The 20,347-nt window shown below is 39.7% G+C and overlaps 1 protein-coding gene across 1 annotated transcript in view; it reads right to left on the bottom strand.

Annotated features, from left to right (window-relative positions):
• Positions 1-979: 979 nt before the first annotated feature.
• Positions 980-20,347, bottom strand: part of vstm2l (V-set and transmembrane domain containing 2 like) — a 49,687-nt gene continuing 30,319 nt past the window's right edge. Inside the window, exons 2-4 of the mRNA XM_072449557.1 lie at positions 4,291-4,460; positions 3,884-3,928; positions 980-1,931 (exon numbers count right to left, since the gene is read on the bottom strand). Of these exons, the coding sequence (XP_072305658.1) occupies positions 1,509-1,931; positions 3,884-3,928; positions 4,291-4,460 (638 nt within the window). The 3' untranslated portion in view covers positions 980-1,508. The remainder of the gene's footprint in view (positions 1,932-3,883; positions 3,929-4,290; positions 4,461-20,347) is intronic.

The following is a 20,347-nucleotide window of genomic DNA, read 5'->3' as shown; positions in this document are numbered from 1 at the left end:
CACAGGGACAGTATATTGGGGTAAATAACTTTTTTTTTTTAAATTAGACTTACAATATTGCACAAAATGTAAACAAATAAAGATATGCAATACATGAATGTTTATATTTTTATCTAATTATTTAATCATTACAAATATAAAATCTACCGGTCTAATTAAAAAGCCTTGGGCCTGCCAGGGCAGGCCCTGTGCCACCCCAGGAGAAAAGAAATCTGAACACGCTCCTGAATTGAAGTATTGCGCTACAACACTTGACATGAGACAGCGATTGAATGGTTTCTTCAATAAACATTTTCTTCAATGGTTGGCTGAAAAAGTTAAGAAAATGACTAAACATGCACTAACCTTATTTGCTATAATACAGTTGTATTTACAAAGTGGCTTAGAGGCTTGTCGTGGACAGGATTGAGGCTTTGTCTTTGATGGATGAGCTCTGTGTCTTTGCAGCAGAGAACGACTGGAGGAGACCAACGCTGAGCACACCACTGCTCTTCACAAACTACACAACTGTTGTGTCTCTCTTATTGATTCATTTCTATTTCATGAGCACACCAAAGGTTCATTTTGTGCTCAGACATCAACTATCAGAAATGTAACTTTGTGGATATTTAATAAGTTCAAATCAGGGTTTATGGGATGATCGGATGGCAAGCCAGTGCAGAAAGCGGTTTTGCACTGTTGCCACATTCACACCAAAGCCTTTTTTAATTATGTTTTGTTGAGAGCTTGATAAAAACCTGCTTCAATGTGCTCATTTTGGCATTTTTTTCTTTAAATTCAGATATTCTTCCATAACATGTTTGTAATATTAGATCAGGTCATGAGCGGACGCAGCAATCATGCATCATAGTTAAAGTAAGGCTACCCTTTTTAAGGTCCGTTAAAAACAATTTAGACTATGGAAAATACAAATAATGAACTACTTGATAATGGCCAATTATAAGTTAAATATTGACCTGATTATTTTTCCAGAAACATTCTTGACAAAAACACTGCCCTAAGCCAAAAGGATGACAAGTTGATAGTAAGAGATGAGCATAATCAGTGAACAATACAATTCTTCTGTAATGGTAAAACACCTTCAAACTGAAACACAAGTTCTCCTGCAATTACAGAGTCATACCCAGTGTGAGCTGGCTGCTAGGAGGCAGTGAAAGCAGAATGAGTGAGAGAGCAGGGCTATCATTTACACACTGTGTGAAGTACAAGAGCGGGACTGAGCATTGTGGGTAATGATAGTCTTTGTTGGTGCGAGAACCAGAGAACAGTGGAGCTGCCTATATCTACACGCAGCCTCTGTTTTGCTGAAGGTCGTGAAGCGAGGCCTGACAGACAGTGGGCAGCAGCACCCAGGACCTGGCCCGAGCAGAGAAAAAGCTGTTTCTTCCACCTCCACCGCTCCACATGGAACAGCGTGGGGGGAAGAGGAGCTTTTTATGCCTTGACACGCTTCATGTTATGCAATCCTTGTGTAATACATCACTGTGGTGGGATAAGCAGCTAGCCGCCTACACAGCACAACTAGCCTCATCGGCGCAGTCATTGCTACTGTCCCTCCTCTTCATCTCTTTGGGCTTGTGCTGCTGACCATTGTGGGAGTGGCCGTGGTGAGGGGCGGGGTTACTACTAGGCCTCTTGCTGTGGCTCTGGTGGTGGATGTGGTCTTTGGCGTGATGCTCCGGCCCTTTGGTGATCACCATGGCTTTCTTGGTGTCGTCCAGTGGCTCAAAGTTGTCACTGTGGTCATCGTTAACGTTGTCGCTGATGTGGGTTTCCGGGACGACCTGGAGTTGAGCGCGTACGCGGTGGTGGCGAGCCCCTCCCACGTCGCTGAAGTCGATCACGCGGCATTCGTATGTGCCCTCATCAGACTGCTTGACCCGGGACAGGCGCAGTTTGTGGGAGATGTTGCTGCCGACGACCTTCACCACCTGAACAAAAAGAAAAGAGCTAGATATTAGATTATATTGTCTGAGTTGGCAGGGCACAACAATTTCAGCTCCACCCATTTATCAAATTGTTTAGATAAATGTTTCTCAAACTACCGTAGGCAAGGCAAGTTTATTTGTAGAGCACAATTTGTACACCAGGCGATTCAAAGTGCTTCACACAACAGGAACAAATGCAGTAAAATCACAAAACAGATAAAGACATAATAGAGAAGAGTGCAAATGAAATCCTTTCAGTCATATGCGCAGCTAAACAAAACTGTTTTTAGCTTGGATTTGAACATTGTCAGAGTAGAAGCCTGTCTCACATCTTCAGGAAGACTGTTCCAGATTTTAGCTGCATAAAACTGAAAGGCAGATTCCCCATGTTTAGTCCTGACTCTGGCACCAGCAGGAGACCGGTCCATTTTTAGTCCTGACTCTGGCACCAGCAGGAGGCTGGTCCCTCAGGTTCTCAGAGTCCAAGTTGGTTCATATGGCACTAACATGTCCGAGATGTACTTTGGTGGAGATTTGTACACAAGCAAAGCTGCTTTAAAGTATTTTCTCTGGGAGCCAGTGCAGAGAGTGTGATCCTGGCTGTGGCCAAACTGCACATGTGCCACCCGAAGACAGCAGCGCAGAAAACTTTCCAAAGTGACTTTAACGACAAGCCTTTGTTTGATGTTGGTGTTTTCTAATGACTTAGACGTTAGTTAGGAATACAGGCAGTCATTTAACATATACTGAGCAGACATACTGAGCTAGTTTGGTGCAATGGAGGATACAGGGCTGAGTATCTTGTCATAAATGTTGTTTTGTGTAGTTACCCGTAGTACTAAAGCTGTAATATGTCGCTAGTTCAAATTATTTCAATAACGTACACCGTGACAACTTGACTTACTGCTTGCCTGAATGAAAAAGTCGGTGTTTTCTCTAGCTCTGAATGGAATTCCAGCTGAAGTTGAACAGAGGGTTTATAATGAGAAATCTCAGTAGACTCATATTTATAAGTAAAGTTGATGAACAAATTACCGGTATTCACTGTTCTTCTTTGTGAAATCCTATGTATGTTAGCTGTGCCTTTTGTTAGTGTGAGTTCAGCTGGCATCTGGAATTGGCAAAGGCGTGATAAATGAATCAGTATTTATATCACCCGCGTCACATCTTATCACATTCACACTGTCATCAGTCTCTGTACCGAAACCTCTAACATAAAGACTCCGGGGCAAAAATAGAACAAGGTGGGTATTTTTAAGACCTCATTATCCGCAGGATTAGAACTCGACTCCTGACTCCTGGCCACGTGTCTGACCACAGTGAAACGAATCATTTAATTTGAAGACTTACTTCAAGAAGGACTTGAATAGGTGGCCCTACATTCATCCCAGGTAAAAAAAAAAGGAAAAAAAAGGTGCTTTGTCCTGTACTTTCTCATTAAAATACTAATAGCAAAGGTAGAAGTAGTAATAATATGATAAGTATCAAGGTTTTAAACATGCAGTTAGTTGTAAAATGAAGCATTGTACAATTGTACATGGTATAGCAACTAAAAGTATTTATATTCTTTAGAAACAAGAAACTACAGAATAACCTTCCAGTAGATTATCTTACTTTTTGTGATTAAAATGGCCGTACTGGAGGTCTTGTGCTAAAGTTGTGCTGACCTTGCGTTCATGTTTAATAAAGATAGAGAGGCGTGGGAGAGATTGAGCAGATGCTTTGAACTCTGGAGGATGCTTATCCACCTACACACGTTTACAGGGCTGCCAGCTCCAAGTCAGACTCCAACCCTCTACCGTTCAATTTAGCATATATCCTGGGGTGAAACACTTTACATTTGTAAACAATGTTACTACTGTAAATATACTTAATTCTTGGCAATATGCAAAAGGATCACCAGGATTTTGTGTATTTTCCCCAAAAATGTAAGAAATTAGACTTGAAATTCTTACACTTATTTTTGTCGAATCCTTTGGCATCTCCTCATCTGGGGACACCTGGAAATATAGACAGAAATCAATTTATGATGTAAATGATCAAAGGTTTGTTTTAAGGTCAAAAGTAAATGTGTATTAAATGTATCATAATAATGACCTATATGCCTCCAGAAAGAAATCCTATTTAAATTAAATTTAAATGAGTTGGTTGTTGACTACTACAAATGTATTTCACATGATGTCAGCCGTCATGTTGACAGGCTCACAGGCATAATTTATGAATTATGTATTTGTTGTTATATATTTGAAATAGACTGTATGACAAAAACATATATGGATATTTTTGCTTTAACTACAACAACAGTGTACCCCCTTGCACACCTTGAAATGCTATTTTTCTAGAGAAGATGAGTATATCAGACCTCATTGGTGGTCCAGGGCTGCTGGTCAGTCCAGTCCATGTGGTTGCGGATGTACCACCACTGGATCTCCAGAGAGTAGGAGGGCATGCCCGCGCCCCTGAAGGAGCAGGCCATCTCCACGTCCTGCCCGCGCTGGGCTGTCATGTCATGGGGCACCTCTGTGAACATGGCTGCAACACACAAACACACTTCATCAAATAAACTTGCCTTAATCACTGCACATTTTCAAACCTTAAGTCTGAATAAATGACTAAGATATTCATTTTCAGTGTGTCTGTATTTGTCTGTTTATGCAAATTTAGAGATTATCTGTGAAAAATAGCAAAATTATTCATAAAAAGTATTGTTGATTTCTTAATTTATGATCCGAAATCGCATGGTTAGTTTATGCCGTTTACAAACTCCAACACATTACATGAGATCCATTCGTTTAAATATTATTTTCGGTACCATGGACCAATTCTCAAACTGTATCGGCCATTGAGCTACAGGGTACAAAATGAGACGAGGTAGTGAAGACAGACGTTCACAATTTTATACTGAAAGCATTTAAGGAGGATTGCAAATGTGAGAGAAGTGCCAGAAGCGCTCTTGTAAACTCATAAATCATTTGCAGCATTGGTTCTGAAGCTGACAGTTGTTGACAGTGATAAACCCTGACAGAGTACACTGGTGCTGGCTGCTTTGGTTTAGGCCTGGTCAGAGGTTCCATTATGAGCCAGAAATTAAATTCACCCACTTTGAAGCACAGCTTACAGTCAGTGCTTGAGTTGTCATGACGCTGCAGTTTCAAACTCTACTTTTGAAACAAAGGAAAAGGCTTGATACTGACCTTGACACCATTGAAATACCATTGATAACATACCATTGAAACATGTTTTTTTGTGTGCAATACAATATGTTTGATAAAAAAAAAATATAAATATAAACTATGTGCTACCAGAGCGGGGTTTTGTGTGTACTTCCATGACAACTCAGTATAAATATCACAGTAGATAAAGAAAGATTTATGTAAACCAACATTTTCTTTATTGCTAAACCCAATCTTATTTGACATTCAGAAAAGTATCCCAGCAAGCAGATGAGAAATGAGATCTGCTCGAAATGTGTGTGCCATGACATCAGAGCATACTCTTAAGAGCAGGGGGTATGGCAGAGAATATAAAGCTGGGCTGGATGCAAGTTCATTAAGACAGAATTATACTGTAATATTGTGACAGTAAAATATTAGATTCCACTCACGGGGGTTCACAGTGATGTGATGATATAACTGTTTTGGTCTCGCAGGAAATCTACAGTAACACATGAGAAGCTGTGCACCTTGTTCACAGAAACACCACATCTGTCATAGCTTTGTAAAAAGAAAATAATATCTGGTCCAATAAAATTAAATTTGCTCACAATAATATCACCAATGGAACGACAAGCCACCCCAAAATGTTCATTCATACAAACAATTGCCTCACGTGCAAAGACTGTGCCTTTATGGAGTGAACACTAAAGTAATAACACAACCACGCAACACACTTTCACACTTTGTAAGAACAGCCCTAAATGATGTGGGTGCAGGGGCGCTGCTAGCCATTTGGGTGCAGAAATGCTTCGTGGTGCCTCCAAGCCCCGAATACACTTTGAACATACAGAACTTCAAAAATACATAGGGGTTTGATGTCTGCAATACAACCTTAAAGGAATAAAGGAGGATTTTTTGGCGCCAAATCTTTGTCTCATTTCCTCGTGGCGTGGACAACCGAGTAGTTCATTCACATGTCAATCATAGGACGCACCTACTGCACACCTGCAGCCTCGTTGGCTCGTCCCCAGGAGAGCAGCACGTTTCCCTGGCTGCACATGCGTGGTTGATATGCCGGTGTGTCTAAGCGCATGGATCTATCATAATATAGTTCCCTCAGTGTACAGGACAAAATTAAGACAGCGAAAGACAGTTTGAGCTGGCTCAGAAGAGACGTAAATCTACGGAGACGAGAGATGGGATCCGTCGCGCTAATAAACAAACACACATGTAGCAGCGAGGCTGTTGTCTGCTTCCGCACTTCTGCTTGAGTTTGGCTTTGCGCTTGCTGCGGTGCCAGCTCCATTGTTCGCCACGGCAGATGGATGCTTCACATCCTTTCATTCTCTTTTTTTCCACAATTTTCATAATCTAAAGACAGTTTTGCTCTTTGTGGTTGGTAAAACGTATGTGAAGTCCCCAGCTGTGCCCCTGATCTGTCTGTGTCTGTGTAAACCGTGGCTTGTGTAGCTGACCCTGCAAATCTCCAACTTCATATGGAGAGAGGCGGCAGTTTGAATTGATACAAACTAAAGAGAGACTATGTCTACTTCAGGCTCTGTTTAATTCTAAAACAACAGTGCAGCTGCAGCACAAAGAGCTATAACATTCAGTACAAACTTCCTGGTCGGGCTGGTGCCCTTCAGAGCCTTTGATGCCCAACTCACTGCGCGTTATGCTGCACTGTGGGGTGTGACAAAACCATCAGGCTCTATGAAAAGTCTTTGACCAGAGAGGAAATTGCTAAGGAAATTGAGGAAATTGCTCACGACTCTACATGAACTCAGAGTTTGAGAAGCTCCCGTCATGCCGCAGGTTTAGGCTGCAACAGATTTAATGATTATTTTATCCCATCCCCAGAAACAATGGGTAAATAAGGCCCTAAGTCCCTAAAAAACAGTATTCTTTAGAGCTCACCTATTTATTTTTGGGGGGTTTGGAAATGCTGATTACCAATTTAACTCATGAGAAGAAATTCAATTGATTGTTAAAAAAAAGAAGAAGAAAAAAAATCTCCTTAACAAGTCATACCGTTGTTATTATACCCATTTGACATGTTTGAGATTTTAGATACTTATGATCCTATGCAAGCAAGTATAAAAACTATAATAAGTAAAATTGTATGCAGTCATCAAGTATTAATTATTAGTATTAACTTCCTGTTTATAGGTAATATTTTGAGGATTTTTTTGCCCGTTCAGAAGGTTTCATATTTAGTTTTACATTTTTAAATGCAATGGCAAAGGTGTTAGATTCCCCTCACTCTGAAGCCCATGGATACCCGATGTGTGCTTATTTCTCTCATCAGTTTTTTTTTTTTATATTGGCACAACACCTGCTAAGTCATGGCTGACCTAGATTTACTTCTGGGCACGTGTTGTGTGTAACGGATGTTCAAGTGTAACATAAACCGCCCGGCCTTGCCTCCGGTCACACATCACGCTTGTCCATTGATCTCATCTGCTTGTATTTTTCATTTGCAAAACCTGAAACCTGAGCTCTATCGATTTTACATTACACTGTGAGAGAAGCTAACAATGTTCACTGCCTGCTTCCTCACACGCAGGTAATATTCAGAGTATGCCAGGTCGGAAATATAAGACTCCACTGGGGCTTGGACAATCATAATCCCTCTTGTTCTACTTCTGAAGCACAAAGACGTATCTGGGTCTAAATCTGGACTCTGTTAATAATGGCCCCAGGAAAATGAAAAACCCTAAAACAATATATCACACAGATAACAGACGAACTGTACATATTTTTCAAGCATTTGTCACTTTTTGCTCAGTTTGTGGATGTGGGAATGAAAAAAATAGATTTAACTGTTTCTTAAATTTACTTAAGTGGCTAATTAGTTTGTCGAGCGAAAGCGAAAGATAACACAACAACAAATAAGTCTTGTTCAGTGATGACATATTCCCTCATAAACTAAATTAAAAATAGATTTGTTTATTTTCCTATTCACCCCATGTTTTGACTTGAACAAATTTTCCACTTGTAAAGATATTGTAAGTAACATTTCTCAGTGGGGGTCCTGTGTCATATACCGTACTGTTTACACTGATCACTGATGAGGACATGCATAGGACATGGACATGCATATGGCCCAGGAATATCACAAAAATGTCTTGTATAATTACAGTAACAGATGGAGAGAACTGCCACTGCCTCGTGCAATTGTCTGTGCAGTAATAACAGTGTGGCGAGGAGAGAGCTGAGCCCAAAGCATTCTCATTATTACAGAGATAAACTGAGAGCTCTGAGGCTGCAGCACTCTAACACATTCTCTGGCTATTTAGAGTGCATTTACCTCAATGTTTGATTTCTAGTAATCCAATTATCTTTTAACAAGACATTTAGGGTAAAAATATTCACCATGGATTGCTGTTATTGTTGTGGATGTATTCAGGTGCAAGGCTTGTCAACAAAACTGCTAAAATTATAGTAATATTGGAGACATTTTGACACACATCAATGTTGCTTTTAATATTTGCAGGTTGTCAGTTATCAGTGTTATGAAGTAGGGATACATTTTACTATTATAAAATAGACTTTTTGTTACGACAGCTATTCAGCTATTTTCACCATCTAAATACTAATAGCTCTGTACTAAATGACAATAAAATATCCCATTTGCAGAGCTGTTGGCGGGGTGTCATGGTGACAAACCCTGGTGTTTATTCGAATGACTTGGAGGCAACAGTTGTAAGAATAAACGCACAAATCAATGCTCTGTTGACTCCAGAACCAACTCCTCTGATCAATACTCACATTATTATTGAATAAAGGCTCCAAGAGGATTTTCAAACTCAAATCGGTTATGTACAGTATAATCTGCAAGGAAAGCGATATGGCACAAAGCAAGTTGGCACGAGGAAAGAGCACTTTTATAGTGAAAGTCCATTTTCCTTCTTGGCACTGTTAAAGCTGATCCTAACCTTATACTTTACAATGTAACTACAAGGACAAGCAGTGCAGCAGAGAAATAATAGTTCACTTTTATGAACACATTTTAAAGCTTACTTTCTGGGATACGATCTAGAGTTTTTATGACAGCGCTGGTTGTTAGGCGACCTGTCAGACCATTGTTATTTATTAATGTTATATCAGAACTGTCTGCCTCAAGGCACAATTCAGCAACAGAAACAAAGACATGGTTCACATTAGGACAACACAGAGGGGATGGGAAAATGCTTGATGTTGCATTGTACAAGTCACTAAGCTGCTAATAAATATTTAACGTTTGTAGATGAATGGTGTTGACTGTGCCGAAACCAAGGGCCTTTGAGGGTTTGAGGGGGAAAAAAGGCTTACAATAAATAAGCCTTTTACTGTAAACATGTCGGCTCAACATTTAACTTGCCAGCTCTGAGAATGCAGCTATCCACAAGAACAAATCAATGTATGGTTCTGATTTTTTGACGTGTTTTTTTCAGCCATAATTGCTAAAAGCTTCTCCTTCACCAAAAGCCATGTTTTGACTGGCCCCACGGTTCAATTTGAGCGCCTTGGAATGCTTTGGTTCATCTAATATATACAAAAAATATATACGTATGCTAAACCATTGATTAGTCCCAGTTTTATATGAGACATGTCCCAGTAGTCCCAGTTACAGTACAGAGAGGAATATGTTGTTGTTGTTGTGGTTTAAGAATAACCAAAACACAAAAATACACTTAGTTTTACTGATTGAAGTCTCTCAGATTATATTCTGACTCACAAGTCACAAGCCGTGAAAGAGGTGTGAATGAGCCATGAATGCAGTGAGTGCATAACAATTTTATTTTTACCCACCATCACAAACAAGGTGTGTCCCAGTTTTTAATGTTGAACTCTGGTCACCCTAAACATAACATTTATCATAAGATCAAGATTTGTATTTATATGTGTCTTTTGTCATCTTGTTTTCACCTGCGTCTGTGTACTATAAATCCGGCCCACTTTGAAAGAGCCACTCACAACCCACTTTGGACCACTTCAATGGACAAGTACAGTTCACTTACGACAGTGGAAACACTAAAGTGTTCCAGGAGCCAATCTGTGCTGGATCCTATTAGGATTATTAACCTAACCCAGGTTAATAACCTAACCCAGTAGGTCAATAACCTAACCCACAAAGTTCTGGTCCGACCCCATGGAAAAGAGTCTATACACAACCTCATCCTACCCAAGGCCACTGCTGCTCCTTCACGGTCGGTAAAAAATGCATATGTGCTTCAACAAGTCCCCACAGTTTTGCATAATATCCAAATTCACTACAAACTTTTTCCCCGAGCTGCGTATTCAACTTTTCACTCCTCTAACTCTGCTCCACAAAGCCTCCTGCCTGCGCTCGTGTTATTTCACAGCTCCTAACAAGGATACCAGCGCCGCGTCATGCCTCTGCCTCCTGCGCTCGGCTGTGCTGTTGCCTGCGGGCTGCTATCAACCCCGGCTCACTCTACATTCTCCTCGTCTTCCACACCGGCAGGCCTAATTCTCCACGAGGACTCAGCCGACTGCGGGCCTCTGTGTGCCTTTTCTGCTCTGGGTCCGAATCTATCAGCGCTGAAGAGCTAACTGTAGACAGGCCCTGAATGTCAATGCAGTGGTGTGTGAGATGGTAACCGAGGCACACAGCTATAGTCTACAGAGGTTTTTCTGCCTCTTCAGATGGCTTCATAACGGCGCAGTGAGGAGTTGTGGCGCTCTAGTGCTCACTGGGCTATTATAATGCTAATGAGTGTGAGATATGTGTGGCCGCTTTGAGCAACAAAAAAAAAGCCGGGTTGGGAGAACGCTGTCGCCTTTAATTAGTCGACGGACAAATGGCAAATGTAGCACAATTACAATAGGATTTCCAAGGGGAGTGATTGTTTGGAGTGCTAGATAATTCTCTTTGTGGTTTTGTTATCAGAGATTGTGCGATAATCCGTCAAGTCTGTTCAAAGGTGAAAGTCGGGAAATTGGCTTTGCGCTTGGCTTGCTCCCTGTTAACGTTACAACTTCCTGTCCAATTCTATCTCTATGAAGATTTAGCAGAGTCACGTTAAAGGGAGTCTTTACTTTAAATCTAATATGGTTGTTTATTCTATATTTTATGTTTTAATAAAAGTTATCATTACCTTGGACACATTGCCCTCACCATTCTACTTTATGTCATACAACTTATTGATCAGGAACAATGTTTGGACAAATTAGGTGATCAGCTGATCTCATCTTTACTTATTTATTCAAGGACACACACACGAGTTTGTGTTACTGACCAGGGTTAGGTTAAGATGAACATTTTGCATGAAAAATGGATGGCACTGCTTTTGCATACCCTTGGTTCAATAAATAAATGAAATTGTAATTGAACTTTGACCATTCCACATCTTGTCTTCTTGAGGACCAGGGTAGTTATTCAGAATATCATAAATTACTTTCTAAAATGACAGTGAGAGTGATTTGGCCCATGGGCTTTATTACACAGGAAGGCTGTGTCGACATCCAGCCGGCTGCACAACAAGCCTGGCAAATGTGCTGCCGCCCTCACCACTCGACCACCGGGCAGCACAACCTCAGATGTTTTAGTTAAGTTAAACTGACCAAGCCAAGGTTGGACTATGAACTATGGGAGGCAGCATAACAAAACAAGTGAAAGCATTGTTAGGCGTGAGATCATTGTTTGCCAACACAAAATGTAAAAGTATATTATTCAATGCATCTACAGTATGTCTTCTTTGCACTCCACATGTCTGGTATGTCTACTCCCACACGTTCTTATAAAAGCTCTTTAAACCTCAACTTCCATTCTCAGTATTTTTGAATCAGAAATGCTGTTTTATATTGGAATGCACATAAAAAACAGCTTATTTATATATATAAAAAGCTAACCCTGTGGATCCGCACAAGGACAAGTGAACTGTTCACACTCTTCTAACTTTATATTGTGCTGTATCTCCCTGACTGTGCGAGGAACTCAGCCTGCTCTGGGGCCACATTCTCCTGCTCTGGCCCAGATCCCAGAAGCTCAGCTCCAGCCCTGATTTGCCTCTTAATCAAATGAGAAAGGTTAAAAGGACAACATGGCTTCCTGTGCCAGAGGGTTCATTCAGGGCACCAAGGACGACATTGCCCCAACTGATCTCTCACCTGTGTGTATCAAAGCAACCAGGTAAAACATGGAGCGGAAGTATTATATATATACACTCCAACCCATCTTAATTGCAGCAGCACAAACAACAGCCGCCTCAGTCACTGATTTTTTACCGCTGCAGACTGATTGAAAAACAGTTTCAAAGGACTATAGTCAATAACCATTACCAGTACATACAATATATATACACAATCATGTATACAATGACTCAAGACATTGCATTTATGTTTGGACCAGAAAAAATCCATGCCACTGCTTCTGCTACTCTCTATTCATCTCTACCAATGTAGTGTTTTTCAAACTCGATTATGATACGGAGCAGGTTTCAGGGGCTTGTCCAGACTTTTTTCTGGAGTGGCCCAAGGGTGGCACCAAGCTGGCCAAAGTATTTCACAAATTACATTTTATATCTTTTGTGAATCAATATGTTTAAATAATAATAATTACACATATTTATATCTATTTCCTCTTATTTTTTTGCAAAAACATAAGTGCAACTAAACATTTATCCTCAAAATAGCACCTCAGCCCCTCAGTGTGGACGGCACCTCAGATTTCAACTCAACCAAACACTGCTACAAAGTTTGATACTCGATTCCAATTTCAATCTTGTGATCCTGAAATAATAAATATATAAGTATTAAACAATATAACTTTCTGCATAAAATAAAAGTAGTTTCATGAATGTTTCCTTGTGGTCTTACACTAGATCAAAATCATTCTAAAACTGTTCAGGAAAGGTCAGATTTTATTCCAGTATCGATACTCAAATTAGAATCTAGTTTTGATACTAGACATTTTTTAGACAACCCTTGACAATGACACTCGAGCTAAATCAGCAGGTAACAAAGGTCAGAGACAATGTAATTATCTCTTTATTATTCCACGCTCAAATCTGTGCGCCTGCAGTTTACAGACAGATGTCTTTGTCAGCAGGGGAACGGCGTGAGGCTCGACGTGAGGCTCTTTTGAAGCTCCAGGGGCTTATTTCACCAGTGGAGACCATCAGCTGTCTGCCTCTGAGCTGCTGCTGCTGCTGCTGCTGCTGCTGCTGCTGCGGAACAATACGGAATTCAGAAGCTAGGGTGCCAGGCTATTTCTGTCCTTTGTGCTGTGAACATCAAATCCACGAGCAGCAGCTCCGAGGGGCCACTCCACTGGACCATCTTCAAGTCTGGAGCAGGGGCAAGATGTGTCTCAATTTACAATCCCCTTAAATGATGTACAATAGGCTCAGTGTAGTGTTGTTTGGATATTTGAACAACTTGCGCTTCTACAATTCTACCCTCTCTCACTCAATTATACGTTGTCACTTCAGCAAATTTTACAGAGACATTATTATTTATTTATTTTAAGATAATCGACTTCAAAGTGCTTTTCGCTTGTTATAACAGTTTTCCCGTCTCACTCGTCGATGTTGTATTGTGACCTGTAGTTATCTATAGGCGGGGTCATCAGTATAGCATGCACTAAATTCTGTGCCAAGACATTTAGCCCAGAAGCTTCTGCACAATCACATCAAAATAGGTCTGTTACTACGGAGCAAAAGTTGATTTTTTGCTTTCGCGATGGAACCTACCTGAATGACTGAAGCTCTACACACTAACATCTTTGAAGTTACTACGCCAACATGTGGGGGGAAGAACAACACCTAATATGCATATCTTTTATTTTAAAAATGTTTATTTCGAGTTAAATATGAGCTCAAGGTTTATGAAAACACAACATTTAACGGCTGATAAACAGAAACATCAGGGCTGACTGAATTTTAATGTAATATTTTATGTTTGGTAAGAGATTGTATGTGTTTCATCAAAAATAAACATTATGAAACATTCTTTATTAACTCCATTTAACGTAAATTACCGGTGAACAAAGGCTACAACTGACAGAACATTTTGAACAGTTTCTGGCTTTTGAAAGCATGACACGATTGTCAGGTTAACAACTAGCATGATTGACTTGAATTCGGCAAATTACTCAAAATAAAGAATGACATTTACAGCATTATACCGTAAAGGAGCACATAAGACGCAGTGCATATGGCATCAAGGGCTCGAGGGGCGCCAACCTGACAAGGCAGTTTCGATTGAATGACAGACTATTAGTGCATCAGCAGCAGCAGCACCACTGTTCCTTTTGCAATTAAACAGTGCGCCTTCAATAGGCATAGTCTGTCTTTAGTTCTTCATCAATTCAAACTAGGACTTAATTGTTGTCTCTCTCGCTCCATAGGAAGTTTGAAGTGCACGGACAGATCAGCGGCACAGCTGGGAACACATACGAAGTCTATGAACCACAAGGGGAAAAACGGTCTTTAGATGATGAAAATTGGCCTCATATTCAATTAGAAACCATGAAAAAGAATGAATGAAATGAGACGGTGCGATGCGTGGAGAGGGCATGGCGATCCACAGAGCTGACACCACAGCGTGTTCAAAGCCAAAGTGGGTCACCTTCTTACAATTGTCTAACTCATGTCTTCATAATGCAGCAGAAAGGGTCAATAGGATGTATGTCTGTTGGTTTGGAGTACGGCTTCTTAAAGGTGCCCTGGGTTCTCCACTGATGGGCTGAAGATCCATTTGGACTTCTCATGTTGAGGAGGAGTTTCTCTTGTAGTTCTTGGCAGTCTTGTTAAGTGATTCTGCAAAATGAAGTTCTACTGTTCGTCTGCAGTTCCCATAGTTGCTTAGAGATGTCACATTATAGAACATGACATATCTGATGATATAGCCTCCTGTCACCAAAAACAGATCAGCTGGTAAATAGCACTTTAAAAAACAACAATAATATTGGCTGAATATCTTTAATAGAAAAGAAATACCAGAAAGAGGCCTGCAGGTCTTACTACTAAATATTAATACTAAAATATGAAAAAAATAAAGAAATCATATTAGAATGTGGGCAATGTGCAGTTTTGTCCTATAAAATAAAAATATAAATGTTCTCATTGTTTTGTCAGACTTTCTCACAAAAGCAACACAAATCATTACACAAACTCCATATCTGCCATCTGCCATAACATACAGCTATTTATACCTCACAAAGTTAACCCACTCTCACACTGACATTTTCTGAAAATTATTTTTTAATATAACTACTTTTCTATTAATGACTCCGTGCTGTATACTCCATGGCAGCTTTGCAGAAATAATTAGCATCTAAGGAGTATGCCTCATGACAAGCTTAACGCTCCTGTAATGAGCACTGCCTGGTAAACAGCTGCCATCGGTTACTCACAAAGACTTAAGCCTGAGCTAAGCCAAACCATGCACTACCCACATCGCTGTTTTGTCTCTCTGGAACACTGTTTTGAAGATGCGCTAATGAATTCAGAGTTGAGAGCACCGCTGGAGATTTCCATGTGTATTGCCTATTCATAAGTCTGGCCCGCTTCTTCACAACGTCCATCAGCCGTCTAAACACAGGGTCTGTGGTGTAATGAAGAGTTTAGGGAACAGAGCAGGGGGAGTGGGCTTTTTCAAGAACAAACAGAACAATATCGCATCAAGAATAGGTGGGCTATATATATTGACATTTTAATGCATTTAGAAGGTATGCAATATTTTACAAGTACACTTTATTGTTTATAGTAAAAAGATGTAAAAAAAAATAAAAACATTTTTTTAAGAAATTAAAAAAGTTGTCATTTTAATATTTTAAATAAGGGTATAAGGGGATATTTCTGCACGTTTTGGGATTAATTTAATGTTTGTCTGATAGATAATTTTCTCAATCATAATACGTTTGTTTCTAATCTTAAAACAAGAATGATACCCCAGAAATAGGGCTGCACGATTTGGGGCAAATATCCAATTGCAAGTTGCATTTTATGTTTTAATAATAGAATTCTGGTTTACATTTAAACACAACCAGGAGAATTTAGAAAAAGACTGAAACTATGAACTGATAAACACAAGAATGCCATGTATTTCAGAACATGTTTGAACAGATCTAAACTGGAAGCTTAACAGCTTTTATGCAGAATAAGTCACAATATGTTGTTGTTTGTAGAGAAACTTCTGGTACTTCAAAAATTGCAGCCTTCCATTACAATTGTAATTATTCATGCAGTCCTTGTCAGAATTCTCTCTCAAGGCAGGTCTTGGGAGAACTCAGGGAGAAAATAGTACTGGCATGATAAAACTCGTTTCCTGTAACAATATTTAATTGATATTGTGATTCAATGCTCATGTACAAACATGACACGTCCCATCCACTACTTCATGCTCTGAGTGATTGATAAGTGGATTTTACTAATCACAGTGAAGTGTGAACTTTAAGAAGCAGCCGCTGGCTTTAGATACCGGTTACATACAATATCGATGTACTTAATGTACACACATGGAGCCAAAATTGTGATCTAACCTCAGTGTGTATTCTTTCTGCATCAATATCTTATTGTCCTTGTCCATAGCAATAACATGAGCACACTTTAAAGTGTTTTAATTAGGATCAGTGGGAAATACAGGTCACTAAGAGCACAGAATAAGTCTTCTTTAGAAATTAATAAAAACCCATGATGAATATCTTGTAGTTAAGTTTGAGCGGGTGTGTTTTAACCAAGCGCCATAAACACAGAGCCCATAAAGGCGCTGGTATTTCCACTCTGCGGTCCAGCCTTCCCCCCATCTATCAGAGTTTTATGGCTAGTTAGTTCAGCCCCTGCCTGCACCAGCCACACGTGTCCCACAGGGCATCGGCAGCGAGCCTTGTAAAAATCATTACGCACCTCAATGTGTGTGCCGCTGTGTGAAGACCTGAGGACACTGTGGGTTTAAGGAGAAATACTGCGCTGTGGCGGAGAGCATAGCAAACACGTTATACTGCTGAGCGCATAGTGAGTCTTACGGCTAGAGACCAACAAATCATCAAATCAAATCAAATCAATTTATTTTTGTAAGGCCCAAAATCACCACAACAGTTGCCTCTGAGGGCCACAGGGAGAAATGAATCAACAATGTCTGTGGTGGCGAGGGAGTCAGACAATGTCTGTGGTGGCGAGGGACAATGTCCCAGGGTCCTCTGTCCTTAGACTCTCCTTCTCGGCCAGGAAAAACTACAAAAAAAACCTAGACAACAAAGACAACAGGTTTTGGAAAATGTAATTATTCACCGCCTCTGGTATTGTTATAAGTTATAGGTTTAAAGGTTAGTTTATTAGACATTGAGGGACAGTGAACAATATACATTAACCTTATCAGGAGAGATGCTTTTTAGCAGGTTCATATCAATGGAACTGAAAGCGCAATTTGAATGTTTGCAGTTTTCAAATTGCAAAAACAGTAACTATTGAAGAAACATATACTTTTCTCTGAAACTAACCAAATGAACATGACTTATTATGAATAAAACCAGCTAATCATAATAGATTAGACTTCTGAACTAGCCTAGTCGTTCACATTTCAGTCTTCTATCAAATGTTATTGCTCCTGGATGTGTTTGAAATGTGCGCTGAACAGAATTCTACTGTAACATTACTATTAAATTACAAATCTTATCACAATTAGGGGTGGGCAATGTCGGAAAAAAATTTATACCGTGTTTTTTTTTGAGTATCCTGACAGATGATTATCAACCACAGAAATGTGTTAAAACAAGTCTATTTGAAGTTTAGTTATCAGAAAATTGTGAAATGTCTGTAAGATAAATGAATCAAAAAAATGCATAACCACCATATACCCTTATCTGAAAGTTTACAACATAAATGTTTTCATGTTTTTCAATTGAGTAATAAACTATATACTCAATAGTCAAATTTTGCATATCAAAAATGGTGTATATTAGCTAGCTCTAATAGTAATGCTTATCAAAAATGTATCAGCCCTAACTAACACATTCAGACACATGTTTTCCTTTGTTATAACAAGGAAAAAATGTATAATCCAAAACATAGTCACACATAATAAGAAGAATAAATGACCAAATTCAAATCCTAATGTGCTGCAATTGTCAGTAACCGAGGTCAAAACAGTATATTCTGCTGATCTGGATCCTTTTTTTTTAACTTGATAATATGGTTAATATTGTGACTGATAAAGCATGTGGTGTGTCAACCAACAATGTGGTCAACATCTTCATGTCATTCGTAGTACTGTAGTTCTATTAGTTATTTGTAGTTTCTTCGATAGTTAGTAACCAGCCAACCACCCATTTGATTATTGTGTAAACTGGACAGGTTTAAAAATGTTTGGATTTACATGTCTTTTTCAGCATGACTGCCATCATTTTACAGAACAGGTTCCACCCTGCCAAGTTAGTCTATATGATATTACTGGTTCTGCCACATATGGTAACAATGGAACCAGTGAGCAGCCTTCTCAAAGTCTGAGTCAGATGATGAAGTTAGCGCCAGCATTTCCATTTCTGGCAGGTGGCTGCGTGACTCACAGCTGCTCTGCACTGGGCTGGCTGCAGGAGAAAGCTTGTGTGAAAGTGAGAAGCTGCATCTGGGAAATGAGGTGAAAGGAAATAGCCTGCGCTGATGAAATTACACTCATTTAGTATTATTGATCCAGAGTTGTACAGGGAGTGATGTTCAACATGCAGGTTCATTGTACAGCAGACACCACTGTGCAACAACAAATACTACAACTTCAATCCAAGGGCAACGGAATATGGTAACAAGGAGAAATAAAACACAAAGAATTTACAGAAAAAAAAAAAAAAAGTTTAGTGGTTCAATAGATAAAGCATTTACTCCTGAACTAAGAAGCTTTTCTACCTTCAATGGGCAATCGGAGAACCATCAAGGAATCACTCACCTATTCATTCATGCACACATGAATACACCCATGTACTGTAAACTGGGGGAGAGGTGCATGAAGTGTCTTACCCAAGGACACAATGATAGTATTCACCTGAGGGATCTGAGATCGAACCACCAGCCTGTGCATCAATGGATCGTAGTCTGACTACTCTCCCAACTTTGCTAATGCAAACCCTCAGATCAGTGAAGAAACCCACTCAACCAAATGAGCCCACTGCCCTCAAACCATTAATCAAATAAACCACTAAAGGATTACAGCTCTATAAGACGCATGTGAGGCTCACTCTGCTGTCTGATTGGATAAACATTTTAAGAACCAAAACATCTTGACCCTCATGTCCAATGTTTTTAATAATTAAGAATAAATCAGGAGTACAATTGTTAGCAACAAAAGCAACATTTGATTTGAACATGTTTATCTTGTTACGAGGGACACACGAGGTTAAGTTAAAATAAAAAAAATTGTACATGGATGGAGTCGGCATCCGAGGGAACGTCCACTAATGGACCTAAGTGAGGAAAGGGATCCATTCATTTGAATGTAGAAGAGCTGCACAATCACTCCCTGTTCAACAACTACAACACCAAAGGCTGACTTAAGTATTAATATTGTACACAATGCAGATAAAAAGACATGGAGAAGAATACAGTATGTATCTATAGCCTTCCTTTAAGAGGTACTGCTGTGTATCTGGTACACATGTTTCATGTGTGCAAAAACAGGACAATATTATGAGCTAGATCATCTAAACTTCAGATGATCGTTGCTTTAGAATCTAAAGCAACGATTTGTTAGTAAAAAAAAAAACTAATAATAGATATTCTTATTTAAGCTCTAGATAATTAACAGACAACTTGCAGAACAACACTAAAAGTGATGTGGCTGTGACTTCCTGCTGCAAACACACAACACTCAGATGCACATACTGACGAGGGCTGATCCACACAGGCATGTTCCAGCTCTGCAGGCTCTTCCTCCGGATACAGCCCTCTGCCTCCACAGCACAATTAAACCCAAACTACTGTGTCGATGAACACGAAGAAGTGAGACACGCCGCTCGATACCGCCATCTCCAAGGTGAATCTATACAGGGCCCAATCGACACAGCTACACAAAGTAAAGACACAGGAGCAGAACTCAACAAGGAAATGCAGAACTGTGTATTGTTCTACATATACACATATCATGTATATGTAGTGATGTGTGGATGCAAGTGGATTGAATGATATATATATATATTTTTAGATACAAAGTGTCAATTAATAGAACTACAGATCTTGTCGTCTGCAATTCAATATAAAAAAACGTGTCCTTGTTTACCCTTGTTTGTTTAGTCATTTTACGAGATAAGGTTAACCCTCGAATGTCGTA

Source organism: Eucyclogobius newberryi, unplaced genomic scaffold (assembly GCF_026437365.1).
Source record: "Eucyclogobius newberryi isolate DKJ021-1_F unplaced genomic scaffold, fEucNew1.0.hap1 SCAF_17, whole genome shotgun sequence".
NCBI classification, from domain to species: domain Eukaryota; kingdom Metazoa; phylum Chordata; class Actinopteri; order Gobiiformes; family Gobiidae; genus Eucyclogobius; species Eucyclogobius newberryi.
Note: the sequence above shows the minus strand (reverse complement) of the source record. Positions and strands in the feature narration are given on the sequence as shown.